The 20,049-nt window shown below is 41.7% G+C and overlaps 1 protein-coding gene across 2 annotated transcripts in view; it reads right to left on the minus strand.

Moving 5' to 3' along the window:
* The window catches only part of macrod2 (mono-ADP ribosylhydrolase 2), a 1,308,647-nt gene that overhangs the window by 47,078 nt on the left and 1,241,520 nt on the right, over positions 1-20,049 (minus strand). For both annotated transcript variants that reach the window (XM_024007574.2, XM_070448731.1), the window contains exons 11-12: positions 19,637-19,699; positions 4,099-4,173 (exon numbers count right to left, since the gene is read on the minus strand). In XM_024007574.2, coding sequence (XP_023863342.2) covers positions 4,099-4,173; positions 19,637-19,699 — 138 coding nt within the window. The remainder of the gene's footprint in view (positions 1-4,098; positions 4,174-19,636; positions 19,700-20,049) is intronic.

Here is a 20,049-nt window from a genome sequence, read left to right on the forward strand (position 1 = left end):
GTGAGACCAGCCATCGTTTTTATTATTTCCAGGAATGACACAGTGGTGTGTGGTGTGTGTGGTGTTGTGTGTGTGTTGGTGGGTGTGGTGTGTGTGTGTGTGTGTTGTGTGTGTGGTGTGTATGAGAGTCTGACAGACACTAGTGACATCTCTACATTAGATGGATTGGTTGATACTGCAGCCCACCCACCCATCTCCATGAGAGAAGCCTATGGAAGAAGCCCTATGGGCAATAAGATGAAGGCTAGCCGCTAACATAATTCCAGCCATTGAAATTTCTTTTTGGTCTGCTTTGTGTACAGTGTAACTAGTGCTAATATTAGGCTACCAAACATCCCTTTAAGAGTGCAGGCTATGACAAATATTCCATGAGCTAGCGTTTCCAATCCTTCATTGGTGTTGCTTTGTCCTTGTGTTAGAAACTGTGGGGAAATAATAGATTAATATTATCGACTCACTACGTAGAGAGAGCCTGTTGTCCAAAGTAAAAGCTCAGACCAATGGAGAAACAGAGAAGATCTGATATGTTGGTAGCTAAGTTTGTTTTCTTTTGTTTTTTTTTTTTGTTAACGTGCAAATCTCTTGCTGCCTATCAAAGGTCTCGTCACAAGAGAACAACACACAGACTAAAATAATGGTTCTAAATGTACCAGATAGGGTTCTTTGGCTTGTAACTATATGCAGCTCTGTCTGTCTGTCCGTCCGTCCGTTCGTCCGTCCGTCCGTCCGTCGTCCGTCCGTCGTCCATCCATCCATCCACCATCCATCTATCTATCTAGCTATCATTCTATCTATCTATCTATCTATCTATCTATTCACTATCTATCTATCTATCTATCATCTATCTATCTATCTATCTATCTATCTATCTATCTATACTATCTATCTAGCTATCTATCTACTATCTATCTATCTACTATATCACTTATCTATCTGACTGTCTTTCTCTAGTCTGTCACTCTCCCACTCTCTCTCTCTTCGGTGGTCTGTCTCTTCTAGAGCTAGTCCCTGCAAATAAACTTAATAAACCCAAAAGAATTACAAAACCCATTCATAACTTTTCCCCCTCTCCTCTGCTCTCTCTCCTCTACCCTCTCTTTCCCTCTCTCTCTCTCTCTTTTCCCCCTCTCTCCTCTTCTCTCTAATCCCCCTCTCTTCTCTCTCCCTTCTCTCTCGCCCCCCTCTTCTCTCTCCTCTGCTTCCCTCTCTTCTCTTACTTCTCCAATCCCCCTTCTTCTCTTTCTCTCTTTTCTCCGCTCTTCCCCTTCTTCTTCTCTCCCTCCTCCTCTCCCCCTCTCTTCCCTATTCTCGTAGATGCCACTAATTATCCCACCTTCTCTCCTCTCTTCCTCTCTCTCTACTTCCCCCTCTCCTTCCTCTTTTCTTTTTGTTTTTTTCTTTTTTTTCTTTTTTTTTTTTTTTTAGGCATTTATATCTTGCCCATATTGCCTGTTCGTTTGCGTCCAGCTTAACCGCCAGTATCCCAGTCACGCGATTTCGTTTGGACAATACCAAATTTTCCGTCCTTTACCCTTACAACTGCTCAGCTTCATCTGTTTTTAGATTTATCACTTATCTTTGCACAGTGCCAGCAACGAAATTAAATCTGCCCAACACCCGTTAACTCGTCCTGCGCGTTTGAGCTTTTTTTTCGTCCCGAGGCGAAGCCAATTTTGCTTTCATTCCGATCCTGTTGTCCCGCCACGGCTAATTTCTAGGGTGGCCATCTTCTTTCGCTGGAAGATCGCAGCCCTGCACGAATTTACACTGTCAGTCTACACTCTTTCTTCCGTGAGTCCCATACATTACACCCATCGATAAATAAGAGGTCCGACTCCCTCTCTCTCCCTTCTCTCCTTACTCTCCTCTCCCCTCTCGGTGCTCTTCCTCTCTCTCTCTTCCCCCGTCTCTTCTCTCCTCCCTCTCCTCTCTTCCCCCTCTCTTCTCTTATTATCACCCATCTCTCTTCTCTGCCTCCTCTCTTTCCCCGCTCTCTCTTCTCTTCTTCTACTCTATCTATCCCCATCTTCTCTCTCTCCTCTCCCCGTCTGTTCTTCTTCTCTCTATTAATCCCCCTCCTCTCTTCTCTCTCGCTCCATATCTCGTTCCCCCTCCTTCTCTCCTCTCTCTCTCTCTCCCCCTCTTCTCTCTATCTCTCGTCCTCCTCTCTTCTCCCATTACCTTCCAGTATAAATGCATCTCTCTGCTTGTGAATATGCGAACTACTGAGTAACTGCGTAACCTGGTTTGCTGTCTCTGGAGGGAGATATATGGCTGAGCAGAGCACACACACACACACACACACACACACACACACACACACACACACACACACACACACACTCAATGTCTGAGTTGGATGTGTGATGTTGATTGTGTGTGTGTCATACTGATGTGCGTGCCACACTGATTCCAGAGTTAGCATTATCATCAGTTCACATATGGTACAACCCACTAGTAACTAAAAGTTACTGGAAAGAGAAGTTACGTTTTTTACAGTGTAGGCTCTCAAAATAAGGCCTAATGAACAACGTATGGTATTAGCTGGGTTTGAATACTATTTGTGACGTAAATTGAGTATGCAGTATGCTTATTGGTCATAGTATGGATATAGTTAGTATGCCAAAAAGTTCCCGGATGTCGTACTACATTCMCCAAAAATCGAAGTATACAAGCAGTGAACACAGTTTCTGTGCTTTTAGGGCCCATAATGCAATTCTTCAGAAAATGGGTGTGGCTTCACAKKATTTTCAGATTTGAAGAAAATGGCATAAAATATGCAGCCGAAGTCCGACGAGAGCGGATATAAATGTAAGTACAAAAAGTAAATATTCATTGCTTTAATTAATTATGAGAAATGTTATGAAAATGTTGAGGAATGAAATAAAAAAGTAATGACTTTTCAAATAACTTACGTTTCACGTTATGTTGGCTGACAATTTGTTAGATACACTAGCTATACAAACCGCATAGCATAAAGTTATAATTACAGCAGTTGCTTGTATGTACCGGTATGTTAGCTAGCTACCTAACATTAGTTGACTACATCGAACTTGCCAGTATATTAACTATCTGCTATCTAACTAACTACCCAATGTTTTCTTGTTACCCAACGTTTATTGACTTGATTATTCACGTCATTCTTAGCTAAGTGCTATAGTCGTTGTGTGTTCTTAGTGGACATAGTTAATGAAGTCGTAAGATGTCTAATAATTTGTTATACTAATAAGCTAGCAAGAAGTTGTATTGTAACAACATCAACTTCCGGTAGTCAGGCGAAGCGCTAGTACACTCAACTGAAAGGATACCGTTCATTTACATTATACTAAAATGAACTAATAGTATATAGTATGTGGTATATGCTCATTAAGTATGTAGTATACCGTATGTTAGTATGGGTACTCAAACACAGCTATTGTGTTAGATAATATATATTTATTTTCTTTTATAGGATCTGACTTGGTGAAGTCCATAGCACTGAAAATGGATGAATGCAACAACCATGTCTCTGTCACTAACAAATACAGTCATGGGTGGTAACAATTTACTCGAAAGGCAAGGCTTATTTGAATAACGCTTTACACTAAGCAGTGTGTTAATTTAACACTATTCAAATGTGTATAAGGGTCCACAGAGTCCACAATTCCAGTGTTAATTTAATAACACTCTCAGTGTTCATTTAAAAAAAAAAAATCTGGCGAATTTGCTGTGTGTGAATATGTATGTGTGTGTGTGTGTGTGTGTTTGTACTTCTTATATAATAACAATGACATCACTTCCTAGTTAAAAACTAAAATAACAAACTCATGACAACTTGTCATTGTCACATCCAAGGCTATACATAATTGATATGTCTTTGTTTATCCTTCTTATTCCTGTAAGTCGGACAACTGAAGTTCATTCAGAGTAGTAGTGACGATGTGTTTTGAGAGCTGGTGTGATGAGGGAGAATGTTAATGTATTCCCTACACTGGCAAAATAAACTTGAAGCTTGACACAGAGTGGTGGGTGGCACACACAGGATAGAAGGACAGAACAGATACCAGCTTCAGGATAGTGCTTGTGTTAACTACCTGGATGTATATGTATCCATGTTACCTGTCTGTGAGTCCAGGTTATCTTGCTCCATGGCTGTATGGTTGTCAACGTCTTCTTTAGGTGGATCTAGCTCATCTGTACAGACAGTCGGAGGAGAGACATTGGTCAGCCCCTGAGCAAACACATAGCGTCTTCTACAGTATCTCAGCCATGACAGTACAGGATTGTCGACATTGGTCTGGTTGGACAAGACCGTGTTGTCTTGTCTGGACATAACACAATTCGCTAAATGTCAAATTGGTGCCAACATTCAAGAGACCAGCATGTCGAAATGTTGCCAAGATTACTAAATGACTCCCTCCCTCTACCTCCTCCCTCCCCTCCCCTCTCCTCCATCCTTCCCTCCCCTCTCCTCCATCCTTCCTCCTCTCTCAGCCAATGACATTGGGACATTGAGTAATGAAGCCATTCACCAATAGCTAACATGCTCTATGAATGGCTATTGTGCTGTTTCTATAATTGCTTTTTTAACAAGCTATTTTTTCCATATTTGTGCAATTTTAGACCCACTCTCTAAACAATTCAAACGCCAGATCCCATTAGATGGGAAACAAGAACAATTTCTACCAAAGCCTTGTTTTTGGTGTTTGTCTCGAGTGCTGCTGTCAATCTGAAAATGTTGACACACACGCAGGCACGGACGCATGCAAGCACACACACACACACACTCACAAACACACAGCAACAGCAATCCTTCCCAGTAATCATGAWTGGCATTCTATTTAAATGAGAATCATGGCCTTATATACAGTGGCTTGCGAAAGTATTCACCCCCTTGGCATTTTTCCTATTTTGTTGCCTTACAACCTGGAATTAAAATAGATTTTTGGGGGGTTTGTATCATTTGATTTACACAACATGCCTACCACTTTGAAGATGCAAAATATTTTTTCTTGTGAAACAAACAAGAAATAAGACAAAAAAACGGAAAACTTGAGTGTGCATAACTATTCACCCCCCCCCCAAAGTCAATAGTTTGTAGAGCCATCTTTTGCAGCAATTACAGCTGCAAGTCTCTTGGGTTATAAGCTTGGCACATCTAGCCACTGTTTTTTCCCCCCCAATCTTCAAGGCAAAACCGCTCCAGCTCCTTCAAGTTGGATGGGTTCCGCTGGTGTACAGCAATCCTTAAGTCATAACACAGATTCTCAATTGGATTGCGGTCTGGGCTGTGACTAGGCCATTCCAACGCATTTAAATGTTTCCCCTTAAACCAGTCGAGTGTTGCTTTAGCAGTATGCTTAGGGTCATTTTCCTGCTGGAAGGTGAACCTACGTCCCAGTCTCAAATCTCTGGACATTGAAACAGGTTTCCCTCAAGAATTTCCCTGTATTTAGCGCCATCCATCATTCTTTCAATTCTGACCAGTTTCCCAGTCCCTGCCGATGAAAAACATCCCCACAGCATGATGCTTCCACCACCATGCTTCATTGTGGGGATGATATTCTTGGGTTGATGAGAGGTGTTGGGTTTGCGCCAAACATAGCGTTTTCCTTGATGGCCAAAAAGCTAAATTTAGTCTCATCTAACCATAGTACCTTCTTCCATATGTTTGGGGAGTCTCCCACATGCCTTTTGGCGAACATCAAACGTGCTTGCTTATTTTTTTCTTTAAGCAATGGCTTTTTCTGGAAACTCTTCCGTGAAGCCCAGCTCTGTGGAGTGTACGGCTTAAAGTGGTCCGATGGACAGATACTCCAATGTCCGATGTGAAGCTTTGCAGCTCATTCAGGGTTATCTTTGGTCTCTTTGTTGCCTCTACGATTAATGCCCTCCTTGCCTGGTCCGTGAGTTTTGGTGGGCGGCCCTCTCCTGGCAGGTTTGTTGTGGTGCCATATTCTTTCCATTTTTTAAAAATGGTGCTCAGTGGGATGTTCAAAGTTTCAGATATTTTTTTATAACCCAACTCTGATCTGTACTTCTCCACAACTTTGTCCCTGACCTGTTTGGAGAGCTCCTTGGTCTTCATAGTGCCGCTTGCTTTGTGTTGCCCCTTGCCTAGTGGTGTTGCAGACTCTGGGGACTTTCAGAACAGGTGTATATATACTGAGATCATGTGACAGATCATGTGGCACTTAAATAAAGTCCACCTGTGTGCAATCTAACTAATTATATGACTTTTGAAGGTAATTGGTTGCACCAGATCTTATTTAGGGGCTTCATAGCAAAGGGGGTGAATACATAAGCACGCACCATTTTTCCCTTTTGTATTTTCTTGCATTTTTTTWAACAAGTAATTTTTTTCATTTTACTTCACCAATTTGGACTATTTTGTGTATGTCCATTACATTGAATCCAAATAAAAATCAATTTAAATTACAGGTTGTAATGCAACAAAATAGGAAAAACACCAAGGGGGGTGAATACTTTTGCAAGGCACTGTATGCAGCCTAAGATAGTAGAGTTATATATTGTCTTGTCTGTCTTGTCACATCAGGTGGAGATGTATTTGTGTATCCAACAATGCTGTGTCTATCTATACTGAACAAATATATAAACACAACATACAACAATTTCAAAGATTTMACTGAGTTAACAGTTCATATAATTCATTAGACCCTAATCTATGGACTTCACATGACTGGGCAGGGTGTGCAGCCATGGTGGGCCTGGTAGTGCATAGGCCCAGCCACTGGGGAGCCAGGCCCATCCACTGGGGAGCCAGGCCCAGCCAATCAGAATTTGTTTTTCCCCACAAAAGGGCTTTATAACAGACATAAATAGTCAGTTTCATCAGCTGTCCGGGTGGCTGGTCTCAGACGATCCCCCAGGTGAAGAAGCCGGATGTGGAGGTACTGGGCTGGCATGGTTTCACTTGGTCTGGACATTCCTGCAGTCAGCATGCCAATTGCACGCTCCCTCAAAACTTGAGACATCTGTGGCATTGTGTTGTGTGACTAAACGGCACATTTTAGAGTGGCCTTTTATTGTCCCCAGCACAAGGTGCACCTGTGTAATGATCATGCTGTTTAATCAACTTCTTGATACGCCACACCTGTCAGGTGGATGGATTATCTTGGCAAAGAAGAAATGCTCTCTAACAGGGATGTAAACAAATTTGTGCACAACATTTGAGAAATACGCTTTTTGTGCGTACGGAACATTTCTGGGATCTTTTATTTCAGCTCATGAAACATGGGACCAACACTTTACATGTTGCGTTTATATTTTTGTTCAGTATAAATAAATAAGCCATTTAGCAGACACTTTTATCCAAAGCAACCTATAGACCAGCTAGCTTACATTTACATATGGGTGGACCCAGCGGGAATCACTCATAATCCTTGCATTGCAAAGCGCCATGCTCTACCATCTGAGCCAAACAGGACCACCTATCTAACATGATCACAACATATCATTCATGGGTAAACACATGTAGTTGCCATACACTTCATCCAATAGCATTGTTATCACTCTGTCTGAATCTGGCAAGCATGAKTATTTTCTGTCTGAGTATACAAGGACACAATGACAAAAACATACATTTGCTCAGTACATTTCAAACTGATTCAGTAGATGTGTCCCAAATGGCACCCTAGCACCCTATTCCCTATATAGTGCACTACTTTTGACCAGAGCCCTATGGGCCCTGTTCAAATGCGGTGCACTATATAGAATTTAGAACACATTCCGTGTGTGATATCACAAGGATCACTATTACTAAAGGTTTGTGCTATCTGGGATCCTTGGGACGTCCATACCACTGGAGGCTGCTGAGGCGAGAACGGCTCATAATAATGGCTGGAAAGGAGTCAATGGAAACCATGTGTTTGATGTTTTTGATACCATTCCACTAATTCCACTCCAGCCATTACCACAAGCCTGTCCTCCCCAATTAAGGTGCCACCAACCTCCTGTGGTCCCACCCTAAACCCTAACGTTAACCCTTACCTTAACCATTACCCTTAAGTGACCCTAACACTAACCCTAACCATTTTAATTGTCAACTTCAATGGGGTAGGGATGTCCCAAGGATCTCAGATAGCACGGACCCTATTATAACCCATCACATTGTAGTGACACCACTGTATCTTACAGTTACTAGCTTTCGCCTGCAGGGGGCAGTATTGTCACATTGTTTCCTCCCAATGCTATATGCAGGTGAAATAACTCTTACTGTAGAATGTTGAGATATTAATGAAAGTAGATTCTAAAATACAATTTTACACAATAGGAGTAGGGAAGGTGTGTGTGTGCGTGTTTTTTGTGTGTGTGCGTGTGTGTGTGTTGTCTGTGTGTCACTAATAGGACAAAGCACCACCGTGACTCGTCCTCCTCATCTTATTTAAAGTAAAGGATGAGGGGATATGATTCCCCTGTGCAGACAAAATAATTTACACAATTCAAAAATGTTGTATGCTTTTTGAAACACCTTTTTGAGTCTGTACCTACTGCATTCAGTCTGTATCTGGATGAAGGGTTAAGTACGAGGTTCTGCACTTCACTCTAGTTCACTTCAGATTTACAACATACTCATAGGACTATATGTATATATGTCAGTGGTTTGGACGTACAGTACCACTAGGAATGAGAGGCTCATAGGACAGTATGTATATACACTACCGTTCAAAAGTTTGGGGTCACTTAGAAATGTCCTTGTTTTTGAAAGAAAAGCAAATGTTTTGTTCATTAAAATAACATCAAATTGATCTGAAATACAGTGTAGACATTGTTAATGTTGTAAATGACTTTTAATGAAATATCTACATAGGCGTACAGAGGCCCATTATCAGCAACCATCACTCTTGTGTTCCAATGGCACGTTGTGTTAGCTAATCCAAGTTAAAAAGGCTAATAGATCATTAGAAAACCCTTTTGCAATTATGTTAGCACAGCTGAAAACTGTTGTCCTGATTATAGAAGCAATAAAACTCGCCTTCTTTAGATTAGTTGAGTATCTGGAGCATCAACATTTGTGGGTTCGATTACAGGCTCAAAATGGTCAGAAACAAAGCACTTTCTTCTGAAACTCGTCAGTCTATGGCTTTTTCTTTGCAACTCTGCCTAGAAGGCCAGCATCCCGGAGTTGCCTCTTCACTGTTGACGTTGAGACTGGTGTTTTCCAGGTATTATTTAATGAAGCTGCCAGTTGAGGACTTGTGAGGTGTCTGTTTTTCAAACTAGACACTCTAATGTACTTGTCTTCTTGCTCAGTTGTGCACTGGGGCCTCCCACTCTTCTTTCTATTCTGGTTAGAGCCAGTTTGCGCTGTTCTGTGAAGGAGGTAGTACACAGCTTTGTATGAGATCTTCAGTTTCTTGCCAATTTCTCACATGGAATAGCCTTCATTTCTCAGAACAAGAATAGACTGACGAGTTTCAGAAGAAAGTGCTTTGTTTCTGACCATTTTGAGCCTGTAATCGAACCCACGAATGCTGATGCTCCAGATACTCAACTAGTCTAACTAGTTTTATTGCTTCTTTAATCAGAACAACAGTTTTCAACGGTGCTAACATAATTGCAAAGGGGTTTTCTAATGATCAATTAGCCTTTTAAAATGATAAACTTGGATTAGCTAACACAARGTGCCATTGGAACACAGGAGTGATGGTTGCTGATAATGGGCCCCTGTACGCTATGTAGGTATTCCATTAAAAGTCAGCTGTTTCCAGCTACAATAGTCATTTACAACATTAACAATGACTACACTGTGTTTCTGATCAATTTGATGTCATTTGAATGGACCAAAAAAATAGCTTTTCTTTAAAAAACAAGGACWTTTCTGTGACCCCAAACGTTTGAACGGTAGTGTATGTCAGTGGTTTGGACGTACAGTACTGCTAGGAATGAGAGGTTCATACGACTGCTTGTATATTGTTAAGAATGTGCCCCTAATATGCTCATGTAGGACCGTCAGCAAGCAGCAGGATGCAGATACATAGGCAGGGAGTTAATCAGGAGACTAGCTAAGGCCTGTGGAGAAATCATATTCAATATCTACTGTTGTGGAACTCTAGCTATAAATAGTCTCTGCTGTGTGTGCTACGCTAGGTCCTTAGCATGTGTGTGTGACAGAAGGGTCTACAAATGGATGAATCCACCTGAGTGACTTAGCTTTCAGCATCAGTACATAACACCACTTTACTCTCATGTTGAGGAGACTGATGCACRTCCAGTTGGGGGTTTCTGCTGGGTTTGTGTGAGAGGCATTAGGATGTGTGTAGAATATTAAACCTTTACAGTGAGATAGCTGCCTATAGCAACAACCTACACTCCCTTCACCCATGACTCTGCCACAAACACTGTCTCTCTGTCTGCTCTTCTTTCCAGCCAACCTTTGCGTCGGACAAAACATGGGTGAAAAACACACTGAGAAATTGGCCAAATTGAAAGTGCTTCAGAGCGCTACGACCAGCAGCCGTTATATGTGACGAGTGTGTCTGTGCAAGGTGTGGGTGTGTGCGTGTGTGTGTGTGTCTGTGCAAGGTGTGGGTGTGTGCGTGTGTGTGTGTGTCTGTGCAAGGTGTGGGTGTGTGCGTGTGCGTCACTGCGTGGCGTGCTGGGAAAGCCAGACGTCATAGGGGGAAAAGCCATTGATTCTCCATGCCTGCACTGAGCTTGTTTGAACACAGAGGGAAGCCTGTCTATGTAAGAGCAAACAGGCTACTGGCTACAGTAGCTGCTATACTGTACTGGTAAGGGAATACATGTTTGCTGTGTCTGTGTTGTGTGTGTGTTGTGTTGTGTGTGTGTGTGTGTGTGTGTGTGTGTGGTGTGTGTGTGTGTGGTGTGTGTGTGTGTGTGTGTGTGTGTGTGTGTGTGTGTGTGTGGTGTGTGTGTGTGTGTGTGTGTGTGTGTGTGTGGTGTGTGTGTGTGAGGTTTGAGTGAGTGAGTGAGTGAGTGTGTGCGAGTGTGTGCGAGTGTGTGCGAGTGTGTGGTGAGTGTGTGTGTGAGTGTGTGTGGCATAAATAAATCCTCTCAGTTTAATTCTCTCCCCACATTAAAAAGTAATACATGTATTTTTTCCTACTAGCTCTGACTTTGCTGATAACTTCTTTATTGAGGAAAAATGTACACTCTTAGAAACACTGTGTTATTTTTTAACACATCCCTGTGTCTAGTTAGGGACGGCACATGTTGTGTTACTTTAAACACTGTGTTGACAACATTTTCCAACACATTATGTGTCAATTCCTGCAATGAATGAGTTAATAGCTGACAACCACACAACACACCCTAGATGTGTTAGATTATTGACCAATCACACTGCAGAGTCATCATGCATCTTTGCCGTGGCRTCACACTCCCTCACGCTCTGAAAAGTGAAGTGACAACTGACAGCCTGGAGTGAGCCTCAGCCAGCAGGAGGAATACCACACAATAAACCAGGTACATTCATCTTTATCTGAAMGAGGTGACCATTTGAGGAAAATGCTGAGCACACAGCAACATTTAACCTTGATTTATAAAAATATCATGTTTCAGATGAGTTGTCAAGAAGTTAGGCTAGTTAGGCAAACTTTTACCATAATCATTATCATTACTCAGCATGCTCTACTGCAGYTAGATTTTTAGAATTGTTTTTAATATTTGTGTTTTTGCATTTACATTGATTGATTGATTAATATTATGCTACACAAAGTGAAATAACATAAACGTTTCTAAACTAATCTAATCAGTTAGGTTTTTTGCACCCGACACTGAAATGGTTGTTCCAGTTTAAATGGCTTAGGTAGTCTCCGCACAATGATCCTAACACTGGCAGTCATTCTGAAAAAATCTAACTAAACTGTTGGATATCTGGCTGGATTCACTTTGCCAGCCAGCATAATGTGACTTGCAGGCCTGATGTGGCCTGTAAACTAGGAGTTTCCTAACACCATTGTGCTATGGTATAACTAGGCCCTGAAAGAAAGGCCTTATGATATGTGTAATAATGTATTGTCATAAATAATTTAAGGAATAACCATATACAGGGGGTTCTATGAAGAACCCTACATAAAGGGTTCTAGGGAGAACCCTAGATAAAGGGTTCCCCTACGGGGATAAACTGAAGAACGCTACTTAGTATCCTTCTGCATCACTTAAACCAACTCCTGTCATCTTTCACTCTGCCTATCTTTTCCCTCAATCGCCTATTTTTAGTATATTTTTATTTCACCTTTATTTATACAGGTAAGTCAATTAAGAACAAATTATTATTTACAATGACGACCTATCTTCTACCTCTCTCTCATCCGTCTATCTCATTTTCCCTTTCCCTGGTTTATTCTGCTGTGTGCTAAGTAAACAGATAGGGGATCGAACTTTGGCTGTGTGTCCTGCTCCAGCTCTGTCTTGTGACGTCTGATCATTTCTCTATACTGTATAATAGAGAAAGAAGAGTGATACTGCTGCATGCCAACTGGCCTGTGACATTGTCTCTTTATCAAGCCTCTGGTTAAAGTGTCTCTCTCAGTTGCCTCGCTCTTCCACTCAGCCACTCTCCCCTCTCTTTCTGTCTTTCTCATTCTCAGCCTCTCCCCCCTCTCTCTCCCTCCTGCCAGCTCTCCTCCTCCATCGCTCTCTGTCTCCCTCTCTCTTTCAGTCTTTTTCTCCCTCTCTCTCTCTTTCTCTGTATCCTGTTCTTGGATTTTATGACAATTACATCACAAAGCAGGTCATCACAGCACGTCAGGAGGATTGTAAATTAGTCCCCCTATGAGACAGAGAATCAGGTGCTGCCACCCAAATATCACCCTATTTCACATGCTCTGAATACAACAAGTGTAGACCTTACCGTGAATTGCTTACTTACAAGCCCTTAACCAACAGTGCAGTTCAAGAAGAGTTAAGAAAATATTTACCAGATAAACTAAAGTAAAAAGTAACACAATAAAATAACAATAACGAGTGCATAGCCCACTATTTAGGTAGTGCACTATTTAGGGAATAGGGTGCCATTTGGGACGCAGACGGAATCAGGCTGCATGTGTAGATCGTGTACCGGAGTAAAGTCTCTCATGCTGTCTCTAGTAGGCTGGGTGGGAGCCCTAAAGAATTACGCATGGGTCTTCTATCGCTTGCTGTCATCAGAGTTGTGTTGTAGCGACGACCTGCTGTATGCCAGCGAACGCTGGTCATTTTCGCAGATTCATCATGAAGAATTGTGGGAAAACGAACAGAAAATGACAGCTGATACTCCGGTCAGAGGAACATTCTGGTGTGTTAGTCTCTCGCGCTCCTTCTCTCTCTTCCACTTTTTCGAGCTGAAAGACGATGACCAGAGCTTACCCCTGATGTTGCACAATGATTTTAAGTCAATAAGTCATCGTTTTAGTCAAAGTATGAAATATTTGGGCTTGAAGTGACAAATCTGAACTGCTCACTTCATGCAAATCCATGTGATTGCAGTGTATTTCCTATGATAGGACATACAAATTCTTTTCCGGGCTTAGTTATATTTGAATGTTACCAACCACCAGCATGGCATTGTTTATTAATCAGAAACAGCTGCAAGGTTCTTCCTCTTGGTGACTGAGATGTGCCAAACAGCCTTGTGTCCCCCTGAGCCATGGAGCAAATTCAAATGACGGGGTACAAACTTATGTTTGGCACCTCCACTTTTTCCCCTGAAAATGATCATAGTCCATTGGATAATTTGTACATTTTCACTTATTTTTTAGCTAGTCTGTATTAAAAATATATACTGTATATATGGCCATTTCATAGAGAGTAGTAGAGGAAGATGGGGTCGTAAGGGGATTCCTGTAAGTAGGCTGAGGTCAATAGAGAGTGATAGGAATAACATGTGCTTCAGTAAGGTTGGTTTTTTAGCGTTTCCTGGACAACGTTAACGCAGGAATGGAACATAAATCACAGAAGATAGATGTTGTGGTGGCAGATGCAGAGAAGTACTTGGGTGTACAAGATTTTACTGCAGCAGAGTTACAAGGTGTTTTGAACAACAGTGTCCCGTCCTCCCAGGCTGCTGGCCAGTTGTGGAATTAGATAGGGCCAAAGTAGTGGAATAGTGATTGGGTMTTAATGGATGTAGGGTTAGGTTGTAGGGCAACTTTTTCACAAAGTGTAATGAAGTCATACTACAGAATAGTAGGCTGATACACAGCCAATACATTAGGTGGCAGCATGCACCTTCAACATTTGTTTGCGGACTGCCATAATACCAAAGAAGAAGAAGACGTACACGTTACATTTTACCAAAGATTTGTATAAATAAACCAAGATAGACCACAGCCTGTCGTTTCCAATGGGAACAGATGAGTCACAGTGGGCAGAACAAGCAAGGAGATGGGCAGAGCCATGCACGAGCTAACGAGATCCAACTGGAGCATTCTAGCATACATCTGCATATTTCCGTTAGGGAATGCCTACTCTGTGAAGTGCACGTACGTGTGCAATAACTCAATTCGCCTTTGTACTCATAAACAACGTGATTTTTTACAACTTTGGCAAAGGCTAAGTTTTACAAAAAATTGTCCACTCTGTTCATAACAGATTCTAGTTTTGGGAACAGAAAACTGTATTGAGGTCAAATGTTTCAGCGATGAGAAATTTTGCAGAATGTAGGCCAAAATCTTCATCCATTGCCGGCCGCTGGGCTTCCTCTCACTACCATCCGCCAAGCGGATGCGTCATATTTATACATCCGGTGAAATATCGGTCTCATTGTTCTATCTGTGATATTACTATGAACATTTACGGTGACTTGTGTCAATTGAGAAAAGCTGACTAAATCAGTGGTTCTCAATTCTCTCCTCAGGGAGCCCCCGCTGTTGCAGGACTAGCACACCTGATTTAACTTGTCCATTAACACAATAATAATACCTAAGGAATTTTTGGGATATAATATGGCTGACCAGAATAAAAAAAACATGATGGTTCTTCAAAGTATCTAATTATAACCTTTGATATTGAGTAAGGTTCTTTATAGAACCATTCTCCATAAATGTTCTATAAAGAACCTTAAAAAGGGTTCTATATAGCCCCGAAATGGGTTGTAACCATAGAGATCCTATTTAATTGCTAGACGGGCTATGTCATAAACCCTCAAAGTTCCATAATGCGGTGATAATGGCAGCCGTTGTTGTCAGGAAGAAATCCAAAGTCTAAATGGAATGAATATTGAGAGTCAATATTCACGTAATAATAAGGAATTCCCCCTCGACCACGCCCACAAATTGAAGAAAAAAAGCATTGTTTCCCATTGACCCCCAGTATAAAAGAGCCAACTTCGTCGTAAATGTTTTGTTATACAGAAATAACAAAATARGCCGACAAGCTGCTGTGTTGTTCAATGTACATGTACTGCCCTACAATCAGTGGCTTGTATTKATGGTTCCAAGGGAAGCCAGGCTTCCCGCGAAAATGTACCAAGAAAAAAAACATATACAAAACCCATATAAAATAATTTTCCTTCAATTCGTAAGAGGCTGAATGTATCTCCCCGGAGAAAGCATCCGAACGAGCAAAACAGCCACCCTGTGTMTAGGCCAACTATCTGATGCTGTTCGGTCAAAAAGAGTATGACATTGTTGCCGCCCGTAGCATTGAATGCAAGGGAAGCCAGCGAGCATTTGGACTACCTTGATAAAAAAGTATAAAATAATAGCCAATCAGCATTCAGCTAAACTGAGTGAGCTCAACTGTGAATAGTCCTGAAGCACCAAAAAAAAGTTTCAAGGGAAGCCAGTTTGGATTTAGCTTCACTCCAATCACATCACGTCACATCAAGAGCAATACGTCACTGACAGAAACATCTTGAATTGTTGCATCTCGTTGTGTTGTTGTCCTCCGGTCGCTAGCTAGCTAAAATTGGTCCTTTCCTAAATTAGCCATGGATGGAGATTTGGACTTATCATTTTACTTCTCCGTACTGGCCAATGATTAGAACTGCAATTCGAATCCAACCATAAATTCATACATTGTGCCCTTGGCCTGAGGATGGAATTAAATATGTAGCTAGATGTAGAAGGCTAATGTTAACTAGCTAACGTTGCCCATGAAAGGATGTTCGGCTAGCGAGCAAGCATTTTAGCCAGGTAGCCTAGGGCAACAAAACATAAAATAGTGTACTGTATGACAGAGTGATATACCATGTCATCAACATGAAAGAGGAGGATGGCATTGGCGTTTCTATACAAGTAGGGTGAGTCGAAATGTTTTTCTACTTGCATGAACGCACGCACGCACGCACGCACGCACGCACGCACGCACGCACGCACGCACACACACACAGAAGCTGACATTGATTGGACTAAATTGTTTTTGGTATCTTTTAGTTGTCACTGTATTAGACTAAGSAGAGGTGATTTGATGATGTTGAAATGTTGAAGTTGAAATGGTGCTGGAATAGTGGAGGCAGCTCCTGTTTTTTTTGCAACTTGCAGTAACTCTCTGTGGTTCTGAATCAATAGTTGTGTAGTAGTCCGAAATGGCAAGTCGGTTAGGGCATCTACATTGTGCATGTCACAAGTCCTTTTTCCAACAATTGTTTACAGACAGATTATTTCACTTATAATTCACTGTATCACAATTCCAGTGGGTCAGAAGTTTACATACACTAAGTTGACTGTGCCTTRAAACAGTTTGGAAAATTCCAGAAAATGATGTCATGGCTTTAGAAGCTTCTGATAGGCTAATTGACATAATTTGAGTCAATTGGAGGTGTACCTGTGGATGTATTTCAATGCCTACCTTCAAACTCAGTGCCTCTTTGCTTGACATCATGGGGAAATCAAAAGAAATCAGCCAAGACCTCAGAAAAAAATGGTAGACCTCCACAAGTCTGGTTCATCCTTGGGAGCAATTTCCAAACGCCTGAAGGTACCACGTTCATCTGTACAAACAATAGTACGCAACTATAAACACCATGGGACCACGCAGCCATCATACCGTTCAGGAAGGAGATGCGTTCTGTCTCCTAGAAATGAACGTACTTTGGTGAGAAAAGTGCAAATCAATCCCAGAACAACAGCAAAGGACCCTGTGAAGATGCCGGAGGAAACAGGTACAAAAGTATCTATATCCACAGTAAAACGAGTCCTATATTGACATAACCTGAAAGGCCGCTCAACAAGGAAGAAGCCACTGCTCCAAAATCGCCATAAAAAGCCAGACTATGGTTTGCAACTGCACATGGGGACTAAGATCGTACTTTTTGGAGAAATGTCCTCTGGTCTGATGAAACAAAATAGAACTGTTTGGCCATAATGACCATCGTTATGTTTGGATGAAAAAGGGGAAGGCTTGCAAGCCGAAGAATACCATCCCAACTGTGAAGCACGGGGGTGGCAGCATCATGTTGTGGGGGTGCTTTGCTGCAGGAGGGACTGGTGCACTTCACAAAATAGATGGCATCATGAAGAGGGGAAATTATGTGGATATATTGAAACAACATCTCAAGACATCAGTCGGGAAGTTAAAGCTTGGTCGCAAATGGGTCCTCCAAATGGACAATGACCCCAAGCATACTTCCAAAGTTGTGGCAAAATGGCTTAAGGACAACAAAGTCAAGGTATTGGAGTGGTCATCACAAAACCCTGACCTCAATCTTATATAAAATGTGTGGGCAGAACTGAAAAAGCGTGTGCGAGCAAGGAGGCCTACAAACCTGACTCAGTTACACCAGCTCTGTCAGGAGGAATGGGCAAAATTCACCCAACTTATTGTGGGAAGTTTGTGGAAAGCTATTTGACCCAAGTTAAACAATTGAAAGGCAATGCTACCAAATACTAATTGAGTGTATGTAAACTTCTGACCCACTGGGAATGTGATGAAAGAAATTAAAGCTGAAATAAATAATTCTCTCTACTATTATTCAGACAGTTCAGATTCTTAAAATAAAGTGGTGATCCTAACTGACCTAAGACAGGGAATTTTTACTAGGATTAAATGTCAGGAATTGTGAAAAATTGAGTTTAAATGTATTTGGCTAAGGTGTATGTAAACTTCCGACTTCAACTTAAGATAATATAGATGGAGATCATGTCTAGATGCTTTTTACAGTGGAGATCAAGTTTATAAATTGCCTGGCTGGACTGATGAGACAGTGGATTGCGAAGTCTGTTGGTAGTGTAAATAGGCATTRTAACGTCATAGACTTTCCCAGTTGGTAACTTGTGGAATAGTCACTGGCTGGAATGCGGTTTTAACCAATCAGCATTCAGGATTAGACCCACCCATTGTATAAATCCTATCATCGACTGATTTCAGCTAGTGTATGTCTATGAATTGACCGCATTGTTTGAATTGAATGTTGGCATATTTGTAGTTAATTAAAAAAGTGTATGGTATCCTACCTCTTAAACTGTCTGGCTAGCTAGCTTACAAACATACAGTGCAGATAAATTCTTAAAATTCATTGTTTTACACAATATTTTATCACAGCACTGGCAAACTATGGTTCTGTTCCTGTGCTAGAGCAAATGAGAAGTTTAGGTAATTTAAATTAGAGCCAGTACATCAACCCAGCCTTTACAGTACATCACAGAATCATATTAAACCTGACTAATTCATATTTCCTTTAAATACAATTACACCTTTACAGCACAGAACAGTCTTTAAATTCATACTGGATCGRGTGTAAGAGGTTGGCTGAAGGAGTGTTATTTTCCCGTGTTCTAAAATGTCTAGAGTGACTGTGCCAAGGCCTTTTGTCTGTGGATTAGCTGCCATTAAGCATCCAGCAGGCCTGATAAATTAGGATTTATAAAGATTATTACTAAATACTTACGCTCCATAATTCCTGTGATTGAATTTGTGAATCATATTTAATTATTATGGCTATGGATTATGGCAGAGGTAGTGATACAACGTGTATAGCCTGAGAGATGTGAGGAGGTGTGTGTGTGTGTGTGTGTGTGTGTGTGTGTGTGTGTGTGTGTGTGTGTGTGTGTGTGTGTGTGTGTGTGTGACTGCGAGATCTGAGGAGGTGTTAGTCAGTGTTTTGTTCAATTAGATTACAATGCATTGGTGCCCTTGAAGCAGCTTCACTAGCTATCTATCTTTCCCAGCCTCTGCGCTATCTGAGTGTGTGTGTGTGTGTGTGTGTGTCTAATGCGTGTGCTTTAGACTACAATCAAGTGGTAGCGGTAGAGCGATTATTTCCCCAAAGAAAACATACTGTAGTAGATATCTTTTTTTTAACCCCCCCCCCCCCCCCAACCATAAGCTTGGAGCCAAACGGATGGTGTGCCAAGCTAATTGCCTTACGACGCCCTCCAGGGTAAGAATTTAATTATCTCTGGTCCATCTTACTGGAGAGGCCTATAATTGTTTCAATATTACACATCCAAAGGCCCTGAAACTGCAGAATAGCCTGATAATGCTTCTTAAATAAGTTTCCCCTGAAAGAAAACATTCTTTATAAAACCTCCCGGCTTCATCCTGTATTCATTTCCACAGAGAGGAACTTGGCACAGGGGAGAGATGGAGATTAGGGATACTGACCATGAATGATTGCATGCACACACGCTTGCACGCACTCTCACTCACACACACAGAGAGAGAGAAACAACTGTACTGTAAATATGCTACTACACACATACAAAAATGCAATCCATGCAGAAAGTTGATACTAGAACACACACTCCCTTACCGTCATCATGGCGGTCTTCACTCTGATTCTTGCTTCTGGATTCCTTAGAAGGGGATGTGCCTGCTACAAGAAGGACAGGTATCAGTTGTGTGATACATATTATCACACATTATGGCAAGTCTCAAATAGCATGAAAGAGGCTTTGAGGCCAATGTCCAGAGCTGAGTCTGGGACAAAAGCACCATGGCCACGTGAGAACCAATGGATAGCAACCCTTGAACCAGCTCCAGCCCAGCTCTGAATTATCCTCTGGCTGATGGAACAGTATGAAAGGGCCAGTGGCTGGCACTAACTCAGACAGCCGTCACCATCAAACAAGGGCTGAACCGGGCACTGGGCAAGACTGGGGGGGGGGCGACTTGGGAGAGGAGTGGAGGGAAGACAACACAGGGCTGGGAATTATGTTTTATGTT

The sequence above is a fragment of the Salvelinus sp. IW2-2015 genome, linkage group LG18 (genome assembly GCF_002910315.2).
Source record: "Salvelinus sp. IW2-2015 linkage group LG18, ASM291031v2, whole genome shotgun sequence".
NCBI lineage: Eukaryota > Metazoa > Chordata > Actinopteri > Salmoniformes > Salmonidae > Salvelinus > Salvelinus sp. IW2-2015.